This window comes from Panthera onca, chromosome F2 (assembly GCF_046562875.1).
Source record: "Panthera onca isolate mPanOnc1 chromosome F2, mPanOnc1 haplotype 2, whole genome shotgun sequence".
Taxonomy (NCBI): domain Eukaryota; kingdom Metazoa; phylum Chordata; class Mammalia; order Carnivora; family Felidae; genus Panthera; species Panthera onca.
Genome location: NC_138356.1, coordinates 43126322 through 43144188, shown reverse-complemented (window position 1 = coordinate 43144188; position 17867 = coordinate 43126322). Strand labels below are relative to the sequence as shown.

The 17867-nt window shown below is 46.7% G+C and overlaps 1 protein-coding gene across 1 annotated transcript in view; it reads right to left on the bottom strand.

Moving 5' to 3' along the window:
• Positions 1-867: 867 nt before the first annotated feature.
• PTDSS1 (phosphatidylserine synthase 1) overlaps positions 868-17867 on the bottom strand; it is a 64643-nt gene continuing 47643 nt past the window's right edge. The window contains exons 10-13 of the mRNA XM_060610960.3: positions 13993-14092; positions 5019-5087; positions 4213-4282; positions 868-1972 (exon numbers count right to left, since the gene is read on the bottom strand). Coding sequence (XP_060466943.1) covers positions 1863-1972; positions 4213-4282; positions 5019-5087; positions 13993-14092 — 349 coding nt within the window. The 3' untranslated portion in view covers positions 868-1862. The remainder of the gene's footprint in view (positions 1973-4212; positions 4283-5018; positions 5088-13992; positions 14093-17867) is intronic.

Sequence of the window (17867 nt, the reverse complement as noted above, 5' to 3'; positions counted from 1 at the left end):
ATATGATATTATGGTGTACTCAGGAGCTCAGTGCTCAGAAAAGCAGAATGCATGAGGAAACAAGATGAACCCGCCTACTTGCAAAGAGAGTTTATGGTGTACCGATGTTTTAAAAAGGCCCTTAGATGGGCTACGGAAGTGTAAGTGGGTTTATGAAAGGGGACCTCGGCTCTCTCAGTCCTTGCTGGGAAGGACGGGGCTGCAGTTTGGACCGCACGTGAAGGCGCACAGCCGCGGCCCCTCACAGCCAGCTCCCCACCCCGGCCACCATGCCAGCTGAACGAATACAGGCAGTCCTCCACTGGCAAGACGCCTGGCTGCCACGGCAAGTCTGTGTGAGGCTCTCGACCAAGTGATCACCAGAGGCCCGGAGCACAGGATGTGACCCCGGCTTTGCATGATTCATTTAACCCCTTCACCCCAGAATTCCTTTGCAGAAAAAGAAAAACATGACACTTCTGTGGTGAAAGATTTCCTTAAAGGGGGAGAAGACATGAAAAACTCTGCTCTGTAAATGAGGAACAGAACGATTTCCTTGGGCAAGTTTAGATCTATAAGCCAATCGGCTGAGCGCCGATCACTTGGTAGAGAGAAAAATCCAACTTGGTTGATGTAACCATTGCCATGTGAAAACACAATGACTATCTTGTTCATTTCCCATTGATTACTTTGGGAGCTTAGGAAATGTAACATGTATCTGTAAGTCCTCTACAATACGTATTTTTCTTCTTTTTTCTTCTCACTATATAAAAACACACATACACATTCATATTATCCTTAAAGTCACTTGAAAAACACAGCAATTGCTTACAAGTGGTGAAAAATACCAATAGGATGCAAAGAAACGAGCATTTTTAGAGACTAATCTTTGATGGGCTTTAACGTGTATTATTTTATTTAAAACAGGGATCCATCAGAGGTGGTGAACTACCAGGGTAAATGTTCTAGAGCATGGCACACAGATGAAAGGTAATACTCACCAGCACCTCACATGGGACTAAAAGACAAGGTCAGCAATACACCATGGAAGGAAAACAAATAAAATGTAAAAGGCACCTGGCTGGGAGAGAAGCTGCGATGTGCACCGCCTCTCAAGCAGGCTCACTTCTGTGCACTGTGGATAACTCTGGACAAATGACATTCAGAACAAACAAAAAAGGTTCTGATCTGAAGCCCAGGATCCTATGTAGGTAGCCAGTCTTTCCTCAGACTGGTTTACACCACTGTGTGGTTTCAGGTCCTAAAAGGGGGATGAGTTTGCCAGACAGTAACACAAATGCTCTCCCCATTTTCTTCTTTAGGAGAGAGAAGAGCTTTCCCCCAACTCAATTTCAGCAGTGGCTTCTGAAGGCTTTTAAGCATCCTAACTTAACAACAAATAAGATACCAACAATAAAAGACAGAAGAGTGGCCTGAACTTAAACCAGTCAGTCAAATGGGAAAGGCAGATTTATAAAAATAAAAACTGGTCACCAGTGTTAACGTACCGTTAATGCCCTGTCTGAATGAAGGTGTTTCAACTAACTGCAACCACAGTACACACAAGCGGTGCTGCTCCGGGCAGCTGTGAGTGAGAGGCCGCCCTTCCTGCAGATGCTCCGTACGGCTACCAGTGACCGCACGCCAAGTGCTGAAGTTGGAGGAGACCCCGAACTGGCGAAGGATCCCAGGCACTGACCTGCCTCGCGTGGCTGGGTCTGTGGGAAACAAGACTCACGCGCTCTCAAATAATGACCCCCAAGTCCCCTCTCCTCGTCCCAATGGCACCGCATGTTTGCCCTCCCGACAGGGAGGTCCAAGCCTTTCTGTCTCCCTCTCGGTTCTAGGCACTCTCTGGGACGTCTGCGATTAACCGGGCTCCTTCATTTCTTTCCAACTCCGTTGGTGACTTTTGACTTGGAATGTCGATTCCTTCTTCTGGAAGAGTGGCTTTCGTTGTTGCCCGGGTGCTTGGGTGGGCTGTCTTCAGAACCTGGCGAAAGGAATGAGAACACGCTGTCACCCTGAGCGTGGCATTTGCGGGCTCGCTCCTCAGATGGGCAGCTCGTCCCGTTCAGGCCGCCCTCTTCTGATACATGTGCTCCACCTAGTGGCCTCACGGATACACGAAGGCAAGGCCCTGAAACCCCAGCCCGGAGCTAGTGCAGCAGCCGAGCCTGAGTATGCAAGGGGATGGCCCCACAGAGCTGGGGGCGTGGGGAGCAAGGGCATCCCGAAGAGTGTTTACACTCTCACTGTGTAAGGCGGATTATGCTCATGGGAATGGGGTCTAGAAGTGAGCGTAAAAATGAAACCAAAGAACAAGGAGGAACAATTAAACCACATGGGTGTCGGGTCTACCCTCACAACCAAAGGATGCATCCCTTAGGTTTCCACCCCTTGACCTGTTATACACCGGAGTTTCTACATCCCTAAATGAGAAAGAATTCCTGACTTTATGAAAGTAAAGACATTACGACCTCTCATTCGATCCAGAGAACACCTTTAAAACCTAGGCCGCTTCTGCTCATGACAGCTCTGGAGCCTCCCACAGAAGATGGCACACACCCTCAAGACTCTCACAGTTGGCAGTATTTGTCACACCATTATTTGTTTGCGACCTCAGAGAAAAACTTCCGTGTCGACCGGACGCTGAGCCACCAGCAGGCATCAGGCAAGGTGGAGGGTAGAAGTGGGGGAGCAGGGAGAGGGTGGGCCTTCCGGGTAACCGTGTGTAAGGAAGGCCTGGGAGGTGAGCAAAAAACTTCCTGGCATTGGACTGGCTGTGCCCAAAGACTAAGCGTGTGGCCAACCTCTGGCCCAGCAGTCAAGCCAGAGAGTTCTCTGCTCCAGGGCTCAGATCCAGCCCCAGAGGAAATCTCCACCAAAGACGGCCATTAAAAAAACAAACAAACAAACAAACAGAGAAAAAACTTCTCAGAATTTGGTCTTCATTGCAAAGGCCATTTGGCTTTGTCCAAGAGATTCTTTTACTGCTCTGAAGATTCTCTTTTTTAGTTTACTCTTTGTCTACTTTTCATTTATATCTCTACCACTGCTTGCTTCGTGCAGTCTTTTCAATGGAGAAGGGCCTGCAAGTGCCAAGAACGGATCTGTGAGGGGATGGTTCTGAAGGGCGGAACCCCAGGGAACCCCTCCGTCCACTTCTAGCAGCGTTCCAACATAGGGCGCCTATCGACTCCTTGATTCAGGAGTCTCAAAAAGGGTGACTGGCAACTCAGCAGAGAGCATGCTAGCATTTTCCCCAGAAAGAGCTCGAAAAAGCTCGACCCCAAAAGAACTCAGGAAAGCAACCGCAACAGTAGTGCTTTCCTCTCCCTGGGCCCACGGTTTCTCCGGGCAATTCTGTGAGCTAAATTTCACCATCTCCAGTGTTCATAACTCTCTCCCCTCAGGCAGCCTTCCAATGGGCTCACGAGCATTGCCCAGAGATTACTGGCCAGTGGAGCCTCCTTGGTATCATTCCACAAGCCTTAATTCTTTAAAATACCCAGGTAGCCCCAAATCTTTCCAAAAGGCTCCTTGGAGAGGCCAACGGGAGATCCCCGGCTATACTACCAGAATTTTATTCTGGCCTGCCTCCTGAATAAATATGATGAAATCAACCCACCTCTTCTGAAAGCTCCTCCTCCCAGTGCACAATTCTTCCTAACCCTTTTCACTCAGGATGAAAGCCAAGAGGAAGAACATTCCCAATAGGGTGCTTGGGACGGTACGGGCCTCGCCTCGTTATGTTTTCCTGTGTCAGAAGAGGCAGAACCACATGGTGCCTCTTCTTTAGAAGCAAGTTTCTTGGGCAGATCCTGACAGCACTTTGCAGTTTTCATTAATAAGTAACAGACGACATGGGATAAGTAGACATGAGACCCTTCAGGGCATACACTTATCACCATTCTGAGGATAAATCTTGATTCCAAATCTGCTCACTGGGCCTTGGGAGGAAGAAAACCCAGGAAAGTTGTTTGTTTAGTGTTTGTTTGTTTTTGAGTGAGTGAGAGAGAGAGAGAGAGAGAGAGAGAAAAGAGAGAGCGGTGGAGGAGCAGAGAGACTAAAGCAGGCTCCAGGCTCTGAGCTGTCAGCACAGAGCCCGATGTGGGGCTCGAATCCATGAACTGCAAGTATATGACCTGAGCCGAAGTCAGACACTCAACTGACTGAGCCACCCAGGCGCCCAAGAACCCAGTCAAGTTTTAAGCAGTGAGGAAGAAATACCTTTTGTACCTTTCCCATGAGACCAGGAGATATCTGGACTGTAGGTGCCATCTTCACACTCGGAGTACGTCTAGAGAGAGAAGCAGACTTAGTGATGGAGTTTCAAGGACTCCCTGGGGCTGCAGGACAAGCGAGGGAGGTCACTCCGCCCCTATACCACCGGCAAGTGACAGAACCTCCCCATTCGTAGGTTCCTTGGCTATAAAGCCATGACTGTCTTCCAGGTGGTACAGAATCAATTGTCTAGAAAGAACCTTTAGTTCCTCAGACTTAATACGAATTAAGTATGAATCGAGTATGAAAGCTATTATTTTACTTAAAAAGATATTATACTTTGCAAGACTGCTGTAGCATTTTAAGCTCACTCACATCCATTTTCTGCTTTAATCCTTGTGTCCACTACACGGTGGGCAGGGCGGGCCATTTACAATGGGGGAGAGCCCCAGGCTGGGTCACAAAGAGGCCTAGGCAAAGTACAAGAGCCGGGAATAAAACCCAGCCTTTCAAAACCCAGTCCGGGGCTCTCCCTGCAATATTATTTTTAAGCAGACGCATAATTAGGTTTTAAGCCCCTTTATAAAAGGGAGGATAAAAACACTGACCTACTGAACAGGGCGCTCACAAGCAAGGACAGCAACCGATAGGGAACGGGTCCTGAACCGGTTACGTTTCTACAGCAGCAGGACTGAACCTGCGTGCTCACACAGTTGGCTACACCACATTCTCACAGGAATGTGCTTCCCTGCTAAAGCTCCAAGCAGGATGTGATTATTTTACAGAGACCATCTCTGCCCTTCCTTCCATACCTTTTCTCGGTGACCATAGTGCTCTGCGTACCAAACCATGCCGTACAGACACAGGAAGGTGGTGAAGGCCTGGCAGAGAAAACCAAGCATATTTCATAAAACAATGTTGCACCAAAAAAAAAAAAAAAAAGAAATCCCATTTCCCAGACTTTCAGGGTCTCAACAGTAATGCACAGAGGACGGCTTGATGTGGTTCTACTGTCTCTCTGAGGACACTGGTTACAAAATGGCAGAGCTAGTAGGGCTGGGGAGAGCGTCCCCCCACAGCTTTTGACAAGAGTGATGACCAGACCGTAGTTACTACTTACGACGCTAATAATCAGAACGCAAGATCATTTTTAGATGTAGGATAAGGTGGGATGTATTTTCTGCACAGTTTTGCAGGTCTTCCTAGAGAGGATACATAGGATTGTATATGCTTTATTTCTGGTTCTCACGGCCCATCCTCTGCCCGCATCACTGGAAAGTTACAAGGACTCTCAGTTTGTGAGCTTCCGTGGGGAAGACGAGTTCTGAATGAAAAAGGAGCTTCATTCAGTCTGGGAGCACAGTGGCGCTGGAGGGCATTTAGGACCGAGGCCCACTGTGTCTGAGTGGGTGGCTCTGCACTGCTCTCTCACTGCTGTTTTGTCTCTGTGGCCCCACCCCAACCCCAGTTCTGGTTGCTTTTGTTTTTCTTCTGTAAGTACATAGGAAGTCAGAGAAAACAAAACCGCTCTGTAAACCCCTGAGTGAAATGAGAGGGGCATGGCCTGTGGGTACCCAGAGGCAGGGATAACCTCTACTTCCCCGAGACTCCCCACCCACCTTGCACCACACCCTAAATTATACTCCAATTTAAGCAAAGAATAGCATCTACAAGAGTCCGAAGTTTTAACATGTGCCAAAACACTGAAAATCCGGGAGAAGTTTCTGGGTGCCTTGCCAGAGCACTAAACGAGAGAGGGAGGGTGTGCCTCAGCATTGTTAAGGACAGATGAACCTCCGCCAGGCCCTCCGGCCAGGCCTGACTTTCCCAACCATAAATGAATCACCAAAACAAAACAAAATGACTGTCTGTCCCTCCTGTCTTTAGAATTCCTTGCCTTAGGAACTCACTGACACCAAAGCACTCTCCCTATCTGGTCTCTGGTTCTTCTCCTGCATTTCCTGTTGAGGCTGTCACCTTGAACCAACTATGTGAACAGTCGTGAAATCATGGTAGAACCTTCTCTTCTGGAATAATTTTAATTCTCTCCAAGAATCTTAACTTTTTAATTTTTAAAAGTTTGTATTAATTTTGAGAGAGAGAGAGAGAGAGAGAGAGAGACAGAGAGAGAGAGAGACAGAGACAGAGAGACAGAGAGAGAGAGACAGAATATCCCAAGCATGTTCCATGCTCAGCACAGAACCTGATGTGGGGCTCAATCCACAACCATGAGATCATGACCTGAGCCAAAATCAAGAGTCAGATACTTAACTGACTGAGCCACTCAGGTACCCCAAAACTAATTCCAGATCCAAAAGATATCATTCATTTCAACTCCTCTCATTTCACAGAAGGGGAATGATTGTTTGGAGAGGTGTCTATTCAAAGGCACACATTTAGTATGTGGCAAAACTGGAGCCTGAACACAGGTCTCTTGATTTTCCTGGATCCAAGTTTTAGGGATGGCTGTAGAGATAAACAAATACTGGTTTTATGTCTACACATCTTTATATCTCTTTCCATCCATCCATCCATCCATCCACTCACCCACCTCCGGAGAAAGAAAAGCATGCCGGGAATAGCCAGGACCAGCAGCATCCCTGTGCACAGCCCCCAGATGCAAGGGTGGAGCCGAGACTGCAGGCAAGGCAGGGCTGTGAACTCTCATCACTGCAGCGTGCAGTCTAGCTCTGGCCCCGTTCCTGTCAGTCAACATTTGTTAAGCGTCTGTTGGGTGTGCAGTGTCATCTTAAGTGCAGAAAGACAGGAGTATGAGTGCTCTGGCGGGCCTTCTCCTTCTAGGTCAGTGAAGTGGGAATGCCGGCATGGTGGAGACAGAACATGAAATATAAGGCCCACTGCTTCATTTTATTTTAAATCCATATGCAAGTGGACATACATACGCAGATGAGGGATTTAAAGAAAAGGAAGCTCATATCCTCCCCCATCAAAAAATTAGGCAGCGGTAAAGCATAAGAGACTCTTAAAAACTGAGACCAAACTGAGGGTTGATGGGGGGTGGGAGGGAGGGGAGGGTGGGTGATGGGTATTGAGGAGGGCACCTTTTGGGATGAGCACTGGGTGTTGTATGGAAACCAATTTGACAATAGATTTCATATATTGAAAAAAAAAATTAGGCAGCAGGGCGCCTGGGTGGCTCAGTCGGTTGAGTGTCTGACTTTGGCTCAGGTCATGATCTCACAGTTCATGGGTCCGAGCCCCACATCGAACTCTGTGCTGACAGCTCAGAGCCTGGAGCCTGCTTCGGATTCTGTGCTTCCCTCTCTCTCTGCCCCTCCCCTGCTTGTGCTCTCTCTCTCAAAAGGAAATAAACACTTAAAAAAATTTTTTCTTAATTAGGCAATGAATGAATACATTAAGATTATAAAGTGAAAGTAACTTCTACCCTTTAACATATTGTAGTACTTGCTCAGATTTCTAACATACACCACCATTAAATGTACCATCTTCATGGCATGGAAAGAGTGGGGAAGACTAGAGCATTTGCAGTGTGTAAGCTTATGTATGTGTTTGCTCCTTTACGAAGGGCAAAACAGACTGTCCTAGGTTTGAGGGAGTGGAGCGTGGGAGGCAGGTCCCATGTCCCCAGACCAGTCATTGCGACCAGTCATCGCGGTGCGATGGAGGTGGGGAGGCTGGCAGGCAGCTGCTACTCCACAGGATGAAGGGGCGGTGAGCGCAGGGCTGCCCGTCATTGCGGATTCTGCCCACTGGAGGGCAGGAGTGCGGAGCTCTGCTTTCTCTAGCCCTGTCTCTGCAAGGACAGAATGGGCTTTGCAGCTTGCAGGCAGGCAAACACTGGCAGGTCAGGAGCGACAGGTGCTTATCATCACAATCGCCACACAAAGGGGCCGCTGTGGTTGCCAAATTTACCACTTCACCTGGGTACTTAGAGGCCCAGGTCACACTTGTCCCAGGAGACAAAAGCTTGTAATTTATGGGTTCACAAGCACACCTGTGAAAACCTAGGCACACATCCACTTAAAATGTCAGGGCCTGGATTTAAAACAGCAATTGCACAGATTTTGTTTAAAGAAAGAGAAGGAAAAGAAAAGAGAAAGAAGAAAAATATGTGGGATGAGAGCCAAGGCAGCACACGACAGCGTCATGTGTGGTGGCAATGAGGGCGGAAGATCTCCCCTGGCTTCCAGTCAGAGTAATGAGCATGCAAATTGCCGATGACTGATCACACAACCGCTGAGGAGAAACTTAACTAACCGGCATGCGGGAATCTCTGCTTCTGCATTAATCTCGAGGCCTGGAGATATTCTCTTACCAAGCAAGGGAAATAATTAGGGGCTTTGTTTCTCTGAGGAGTAAGGGAGGCATGGTCAAACCTAACTCTCCTACTGAATAATGTTCACCTCACTCCAATCTTGATGTTTAGTAAAGGCCATGAATATGGGCAGTGGAGACATCTAATTATCCCGGCCAATGGTCTCCTTTTGGGCCAGGTCCCCCTCCATGGCACTGATAATGCTCATTAGGGGATTCTGCTTCTTCAAAGGCCTGCTCTCCTGAGTCTGTTTCTCAGGCCTGGCCTCTTAAGTGTGGCTGCTCCACAGACCATCCTCAGCCAGCTTCTCCTGCCCACGAGGTGTTCCCCTACCCGAATCCAGCGGCTCCCACCATGCCCTGTGCACCAGTGGCCCTCAACTCTTTCACCTCTATTGCTGACCAAGTCTTTCCAGTGTTACTGGACAGACCGGCATTTCCCACGATACGGGATACCTTCAGCTATTAGTTCTAAGGGTCCCTCAAATCCCAGCGCTCTAACCCAATTCATCTCCTTTCACTCAACGGGCCTCTGTGATATCCCCCAATCTGTTACTACCACCAACACTGCCACCCAGTGGCACAAACTAGAAACCGTGGAGTCACTCACACTATCACACGGGGTTGGCGTCCTGTTGAGCTGACCCTCTTGAACAGCTCTCAAATCCAGCCCTCTCTCTGCATCTTCCACGCCACCACCCTTGGGTAAGCCTCAGTTATTTCTTTCTGGGATCCTCAACCCCCTCAGACAGCACCTCTCCTCCCTCGGGACTCTCCCACCCATGCAGCCTTCCTCTGCGAACAGGTGTCTTCCCACTGAATTATTGTCTCTGGATCTCCAACTACAGACACATAGGGTCTTTCCTGAGCAGATGTCCCATGTCCCCTCCCCCCCTCACTCTCCTCACTCTCGTTCCCCAAACAGCTTGCCGTCTTCCTGAGAAGCTGGGCATGGGCACAGCTGCATGTTTTCATACATGCCTGTCTCTCAGCCTGCCTGTACGTCTGTCTCCTGGTCTCTGCCTCTTGAACTCATTCCTTTATTCTCCATGCATTTGCCGAGTGAGTCCTATGCATCAGGGAACGCACTAGAATCAGTGGGGACAAAAAGACAACAAAAACTTAGTCTTTGTGAGCAAGAAGTACAATGCTGGGGAGACAGATGTAAACACTGCAAGTTACATTACACTGAGGTTAGAATTCAATGAAATATGTACCAAGTGTGACTGGTCCCCCAAGGGGAGTTATCCAGGCCGCTTGGCAGATCAGGGTGCACTTCATGGAGGGTGTGAATTTAGTTTGATCTTGGCATAAGAGTCACTAGGTAGAAAAAGAAGGGAAAAGCACTCAGCCCAGGCAAAGAAGATGCCCTGGGTGAGGACAAGGAAGTCTGGAAGGATGATTTGTTGAGGTGGCTATGTCCAGTTTGGGGTGGCCCAAGAAGAAAGTACAAGAGGGCGGGTATGATGAATGCTCCAGAAAATGACCGTCCTAAACACACAAGCAACATATTTCAGCTGGCAGGACGTGTGGTAGGGATCCTTCTTCCTTCTTGATGTTTCTTTCTACACAGAGTTTTGCTGGTATAATACCCCTGCTCCTTTCCACCCCAGGGACAACGAGTTCTCCCTTAACCAACTGACGAATCTGAGATAAGGAAGCTGGACATTTCCTGTCTTCCTTGGGTGCAAGGCCACTTACACAACACAGGGCGGCCTGCTTCCTGGGGTGGGAGAGTGTCTCATTCGAGGGTTCACTGTTCACAAACCCCTTGTTGCCATGCATCTAAAGCTGAGATTGAAAAATGTGTATCCTCGGTGATAAAGATGCTATTCTGATCTCTACATCCTTCTTTCACCCTATCTTTTAACTATTCTGAACTGAAAAGTGTTGTATTATTGACTCCTCTACACCCCCGACGGCAGGGAATGGTTCTGAGCGGGGAAAGAGATTCAGATATGAGTTCTAGAAGACAGCCTGGCAGCAGCGTAGAGAGTGGGTCTGAAGGGCAGAATGGGGAGGAACACGTATGTCCAGACAGTGGGAACGGAGAGGAGGGGACGGAGATGGGCTCCATAGTTGGTTGGGATGGACAGAACCTGGCGACCTGCTGATTTCAAGAGTGACAGAGGAGAGGAAGCAGCCTGTAAGGTTTTCAGCTGGGAGAGCATCTGTGGCAACCCTTCAAAATCCTGCTCACATGTTACATCCAGGGAGCCCTCAGCAGCTCCCCAGCTCGTCTGGTGCTCTCTAGTGCCCGTTTAGCACTACGTTCACACCCTTCACAATGGTTATCACACATGAACATGATGAGATTGCGTGGACAATTCCCGTCTGGACTTGGACAGCCTTGGAAGGGGACACCTTTTGCAGGGGGGTGGGTGGGGGAACACAAACTCTTGTCAGACTATTTGGATGTAGGCCCTGGCTCTGCCACCTACTACCTGTGTGACCTTGAAGCCAGTTAGTGAACCTCTCTTTGCCTTTATTTCATCTATAAAAGAGGGCTAATAAAGTATCTGCCCTCAAAGCAACAATCAAACATGCAATTCATGAGAACTGCTTAGAAGAGAGCCTGGCACGTAGTGACCATTAATAAATCTTATCTTGACCATCATCTATCTGCGTGGGTCCAGCATCAGGTGCAGTTTTGATGAACACTCAGTAAACGTTCTGTGAACAAATGACAGACTTACAGGGACCATGCCAGGGGAAGGAGAGACCAATAAGGAGACAAGAAGTGATTCGTGTCCTCAATGAAGTGACAATTACACAGGCACCAAGGCAAACCAAAAGTCACCAACATAAGGGAGCGTATGCTAAGTGTCAAATAAGTAAAATGGAGAAAAGTCTCGAGAACTGAGAGACTAAAGGAGCCCCTGCAGGGCAGGTGACCAGACAGGGCTTCTTGGACATGGCCTTGAGAAGACCCTTCTGGCCACGGACACCCTAGGGTGGGGTTGTATGCGGGTGTTGTGAGAACAGCTGCTGCCCATGTCCCAGGAGTCCCACCTGCCTCAGCCTCTCTGTGGTCCCCATGGCTCCGGAACCAGGAGAGGGCCACACCCACCTCTGCCTGCCCTCCACACTCGGTCACAATACTATTCATACACCTGAGGTGCATGTGCCAGAGAAAAGTGGGAGAGCACACAGTTAAAATCTCCGGGCACATGTAAACACACTCCCCTAACCAATTCTTACATCTAGTTTCACTGGGCTGGAAAAAAAACCACTCGAACGTTAATTCTGGACTGTAGGTACAAAGGAAATCATTATTCCCTTTTGCTGTTCAAGACAAAATGGGACAGAACAGGCTCAAGGTTCTCTGGTGCAGTTAAGATTTCTAACAAGTAACCCTAAAAATAGATGCCGTGAAAGGCAATAAAAAACACCTTAAAAACACAAAGTCTTGCCAAAAAAAAAAAGTAGACCTGAATCTGATTAAGCCTCTAGATTCAGCTACTAATTTGCAGAAAATACAAAGGACAAAGAAATCTGTTAAATTACAGTACACTACAAAATCAGTAAAATCCAGACTGTGGGAAAATCTATGGGACAAAGAGCTGGATCCTTCAACAAATAAATCATGAAGGAGAGAGAGCCAGAGACAGAGGGAAAACTATACATTGAGAGACTTAAAGGGCACGCCAACCACTTGCAACAAATGGATGTTGATTCAAATAGACTGTTCAAAAATTACATAATTTTAAAAAATATTAAAAGTCTGAACACTGATTAGATATTTAATAGTATTATGAAATTATTCTCTTTCAGATGTGATAACGGTATGGTGGTTGCATTAAACAAGAAAGCATTCTTACCTTCTTTTAGAGATACATCCTGAAATATTAAAGGTGGATCTGTTCCAAAATAATTCAGCATGGGGATAGAGAGTAGGGAATACAAGGAAACAAGACTGTGCACAAGGTGAGCATTGTTGAAACTGGAGGATGGAGGGGCACCTGGGTGGCTCAGTCAGTTTAGTGTCCGACTTCGGCTCAGGTCATGATCTCGCGGTTTGTGAGTTCAAGCCCCAAGTTGGGCTCTGTGCTGACAGCTCAGAGCCTGGAGCCTGCTTTGGATTCTGTGTCTCCCCCTATCTCTGCCCCTCCCCTGCTCATGCTCTGTCTCTCAATAATAAATAAACATTAAAAAAAAAAAAAGAAACTGGAAGATAGATGGGTACATGAGGGGTCATCTACTCTACTTCCACATATGTTTGAAATTTTCTGTGATTACCAAGAAATCCCAAACTAATTTTCTGGACCAACCAAGTAAAAGTGAAGAATCTTAAGCTTAACATAAGACTTCTGTCCAAAATAATAAAAAAAAATTAAGAAGGGCAGACACAGAATGCTTAAGGTAGGTTAAGATCTTACTTAATTTTATTTTTTTTAAGATTATTTATTTTAGAGAGAGAAAGGGAAAGAGAGAGAGAGAGAGAGAGAGAAGCCCAAGCAGGTTCTGCACTGTCAGTGCAGAGCCTGACTCAGGGCTCTATCTCATGAACCGCGAGATCATGACCTGAGCTGAAAACATGAGTCAGACACCCAACCAACTGAGCCATGATTGAGCCCTACATCGGTGCAGAGCCTAATTGGGATTCTCTGTCTCCCTCTCTCTGCCCCTCCCCTGCTCGTTCTCTCTCTCTCTCTCAAAATAAATAAATAGACATGAAAAAAATAAAGAAAGATGGGGCTCCTGGGTGGCTCAGTCGGTTAAGTGTCCGACTTCAGCTCAGGTCATGATCTCACAGTCCATGAGTTCGAGCCCCATGTCGGGTTCTGTGCTGACAGCTCAGAGCCTGGAGCCTGTTTCAGATTCTGTGTCTCCCTCTCTCTCTGACCTTCCCCCGTTCATGCTCTGTCTCTCTCTGTCTCAAAAATAAACAAACGTTAAAAAAATTTTTTTTAATTAAAAAAAAAAAAAAAAAGAAAGAAAGATTACGGAAAAGTCCCAGGACAGTGGAGCCAGAGGCTCCCAAGGGCTCTTCCCTTCAGACAGGAAGGTCAGCTCATAGGGTTTGGCCCCTTAAGTCAGCCTGTGGGACAGAAACTGCATGGTCTGATTACCTTCAAGAACATCTCCCAAGACCTATAAACCACAGTCCATCACTTTGTCCATAAACACTTGTACAGCAATATGTAACACTGTAACACCCTTGCTCCTTCATGGAGGCCTGCATGTAGGTGAATTCTCACAAGTGAAATTTATGCATGTATGGTGTACCTGCTGAGGGCATTTGACCAGAACTTACCAAGGTGACCCGCTTTGGATGCTGGGTGGTCCCATGTATTTAATCTTGACCTTCAGACTAGTGGCCAATTTTGGGTGATTACAAGCAGAAGGTCCGGTCTATGAATTTCTAAAAAAACTAGGTGCACAAGAATTTTTGCTGTTGTTGTTGGTTTTTTTAAAGAGACACCATGAGGAGTTTCACTAACACTTTTGGGTAAAAAAGTGATCTTTTTAAAAAAAAAATAAACTTACCACACAAAGAAGCCAAAGCACAACATAGAGTATTTGGGTCTTAGAGAAGAGATCTTGTCCAAATTTTATGCACACGATAGCTTCCAGGAAACCAATGACCCTAGTTAGAACAAGAGGTTAAATATTAATTCGTCTTATCAGAGCATATACATCCTACATAAATATGCCTTATGCCATCATGACACACTGAGAGCGGGTTCCCCACAAAGTGACACTTGTTCTCTTCCATTGCAATTTCTTCAGAAATAACATATATATTTATATTTAGTACTTAGCTTATTTTACTGTTACTCACTTCTTCCCTCTTCCCAGAACAGAACCTCCACTCACACATTTTAATAGCTGCAAGCATCCAGATGAGTGCCTATCACGTTCGAGATGAACTGTCACCATCTCTGCTGGCACCCTCTCAAGTGACAGAGAACCTACTACCTTGGCAGGTGGGCTTATTCCGCCACTCAATCTCTCTAGCTGTGGGGAAGTTCTCCTTGTCTCAGGTTGGTATCTGCCTCCGCCTGCCCATGGGTCCTAACTCTGCCCTCCTGTCCTACAGGGTGAGTCTGAGCCTTCCAAGCCAAGTTTTTCAGTAATTTGAAGGCAGCAGTCACATTCCCTCCCAGACTTCCAAGCATTTCCAGGTTCAATATTCCCCATTCTGGATGACAATAAAGTAAGCCTTTATCCTCTAAAAATAAAAATGTTGAAAAACTACAACAACAACAACAACAACAACAACTTTGCTTTACTTTTTAATTAAAAGAGCAAAGAAAAACACCACTTTTACGTTCTGCACCTTCATTTATGAATATAAAAATCAAACCTTAAAATTAAAAACTCAGAAAACAACAGATGTTGGTGAGAATGTGGAGAAAGAGGAACCCTTTTGCACTGCTGGTGGGAATGCAAACTGGCACAGCTACTCTGGAGAACAGTATGGAGGTTCCTCAAAAAATTAAAAACAGGGGCGCCTGGGTGGCTCCGTCAGTTAAGTGTCCGACTTCAGCTCAGGTCATGATCTCACGGTCTGTGAGTTTGAGCCCCGCGTAGGGCTCTGTGCTGACAGCTCAGAGCCTGGAGCCTGCTTCGGATTCTGTGTCTCCCTCTCTCTCTGCCCCCCACCCCCACTCATGCTCTATCTCTCTCTGTCTCTCAATAATAAATAAATGTTAAAAAAAAATTTTTTAAATTAAAACCAGAGCTACCCTATGACCCAGAAATTGTACTACTATGTATTTATCCAAAGGATACAAAAATGCTGGTTCAAAGAGGCATGTACACCCCAATGTTTACAGCAGCACTATCAACAATAGCCAAATTATGGAAAGAACCCAAATGTCCATGGATTGATGAATGGATAGATACGATATATATACACACAATGGAATACTACTTGGTAATCAAAAAGAATGAAATCTTGTCATTTGCAACAACATGGATGGAACTAGAATATATTATGCTAAGCAAAGTAAGTCAGTCAGAGAAAGACAAATATGATTTCACTCATATGTAGAATTTAAGAAACAAAACAGGTGAACATAGGAGAAGGGGAGGAAAAATAAGATAAAAACAGAGAGGGAGGCAAACCATGAGAGACTCTTAAATACAGAGAACAAACTGAGGGCAAATTGCTGGAGGGTAGGTGGGGGGGGGGGTGGGCTAAACGGGGGATGGACATTAAGGAGGTCACTTGTTGGGATGAGCACTGAGTGTTATATGTAAGTGATGAGTCACTAAATTCTACTCCTGAAACTATTATTACATTATATGTTAACTAACTTGGATTTAAATAAAATTTTAAAAAAGTTTAAAAAGATCAGGCCTTTACTAAGGTTCCAAGCTCATAGTTAAGAACGGATGAGGTGAGTATGAGCTGGCCACGTGATCCCAAAGATGACCCAAGAATATTGATTTCAGACAACTCCACTTCAGGGGTTCCTTACTCCAGATGGAATCTGGTCAATCAGGGTTGGTGTAGTCGCACAGATATTCTCTCAAAAGGCAAGAAGGGGCCCAGAAGGTCCTTGGTCCCCCTACCCATGGGAAGACCCAAAGATCACTCCCAGCATCAAATGTACAGATGACTCTAAACAACTGAACACCCCAAATCTGAACCAAAGCAGAAAATCTCCTTAATTTATCTTTTGAGAATTTGGGACTCTTTTCCCCTAGCCCCAACCAAACAATGTTTAGGAGTGGCTGGCCTGAATCTTTAAAGACCATCCCCAACCCACGCACCGCCCCTCCCCCCCAACAAAGTACATGTGTGAGAAAGCATCATTCTAGCTGCAATACACGACAGGCTTTTAAGTGTAGGGCTGTGTCGCTAGAATCCTCAAGTCCGGGCTGTGAGCCCACACTAGATGGCAGCACAGAGCAAAGTGGTGCCTGTGGAGGAGACTCAGAAAGAATATTTAGTTTAACTTTTGGCTGGGACTTCTTGAAGAACAGCAAATGCTCAGCCCAGAAAGTCAGTGTGCTTATCTGCTCTTAAGCCAGACTGAAATGTCACAGAGTTTCCTGTGAGAATTTGGGGTATCCAACTTGATCAACTCACCTTTCAAAAACACAGTAACTAGGGCCATGATTCTCAAACTTTTATGATCTGAGACCCACAGCAAGAAACACATTTTTTGTGAGCTAGTAGACACACACACACACACATACACACACACCTGAAACAAAAGTTTTGCAAAACAATCTGTTCCTTTACTTTGACATTTTTGTGTATTCTATTTCACGTTAAGAAAATGCTGGCAGGACCTACTCAACTGACTTCACAATGACCTGAAGTTAAAGACCACAGAGCATTTCAGTCAGCAACTTTAGGGTTAGGATTTGCTCATCTGTGCTGAGGAAATCTTACGTAAGCTGCTGTCCATGTGCGTGGACTTCTCAGTGAGAACGTGACCACTGAGCAAAGCAAGGTGGGGGGAAGTGAGGGGAAGGGGCATAGTTGAGTCACAGGGCAACGCAGGTCATGAGGGCCACACTAGGGCTTGGCTTTTAGTCTGAGGGAGGGTTTTGAGCAAAAGGTTTTTTCACATGATTCAATTTACATTTTAATTTACTCATTCTGGCGGCAGGAACAGGGAGCCTTCTAATCTAGGGAGGGGACCCAGGGAGTAGCTGCAGAGTTGTGAGAAGCGGTGGGAACTGGGATACATTAAACCCAGCAATCACATGGACCCTTTCGCCACCAGTCATTGCCCCTCCACCGTTATCCCTGGCCCCTGGAGGGAATCCCAATAAATAAAGTCCTTAAGGAAGGCTAACATCGCTTTTGTGTAAGACCCAATGGCTGCCCCTTTAGGGCTGAGTCCAAAGGCTCAGGAGCACTGGGAGCCCATAATATTGAGCCCGTCACCTGCGAAAGCACAACCTCCTCACCAAGGGGGTGGGGAGTGCAAATTTAAATCTAGTTCAGATCTTTACCAGACTGAACTAGGTGGCCAAACTGTGGTTTGGTGGAATTCAGTAGGGGCTGCTACTTCCTTAGATGCCTCCGCCCATCCTTATCTTTAATTAGCAAGGTTACAAGGCAGACAAGCACGCTGGGGCAGCCTGAGGCACTCCTGCCTGGGGACGAGGCTGGTCAGCTGACTGGGACCTTCTCAGCTTCCCAGCCCTGCAGAGCCTGCTCTTTCCAGACATGGTAGAAATAAAGATGACAGGAATGTGGGGTCCAGGGTAAGGAGCTCTTCAGTGAATGGGATAAGAATGTAAGCAGAGTCACTGCAGAAACTTGGGGCACAAAAGCACTAGGCTCCGCATGTATAAACTGAGTGCCTGAGCCAACCCTGACAAGTGGAAAAAGTTTTCAGTTCGCCAACAAGACCTGCTTTTGGATTCTGAGGATGCCACGGCCTCCGTGCACC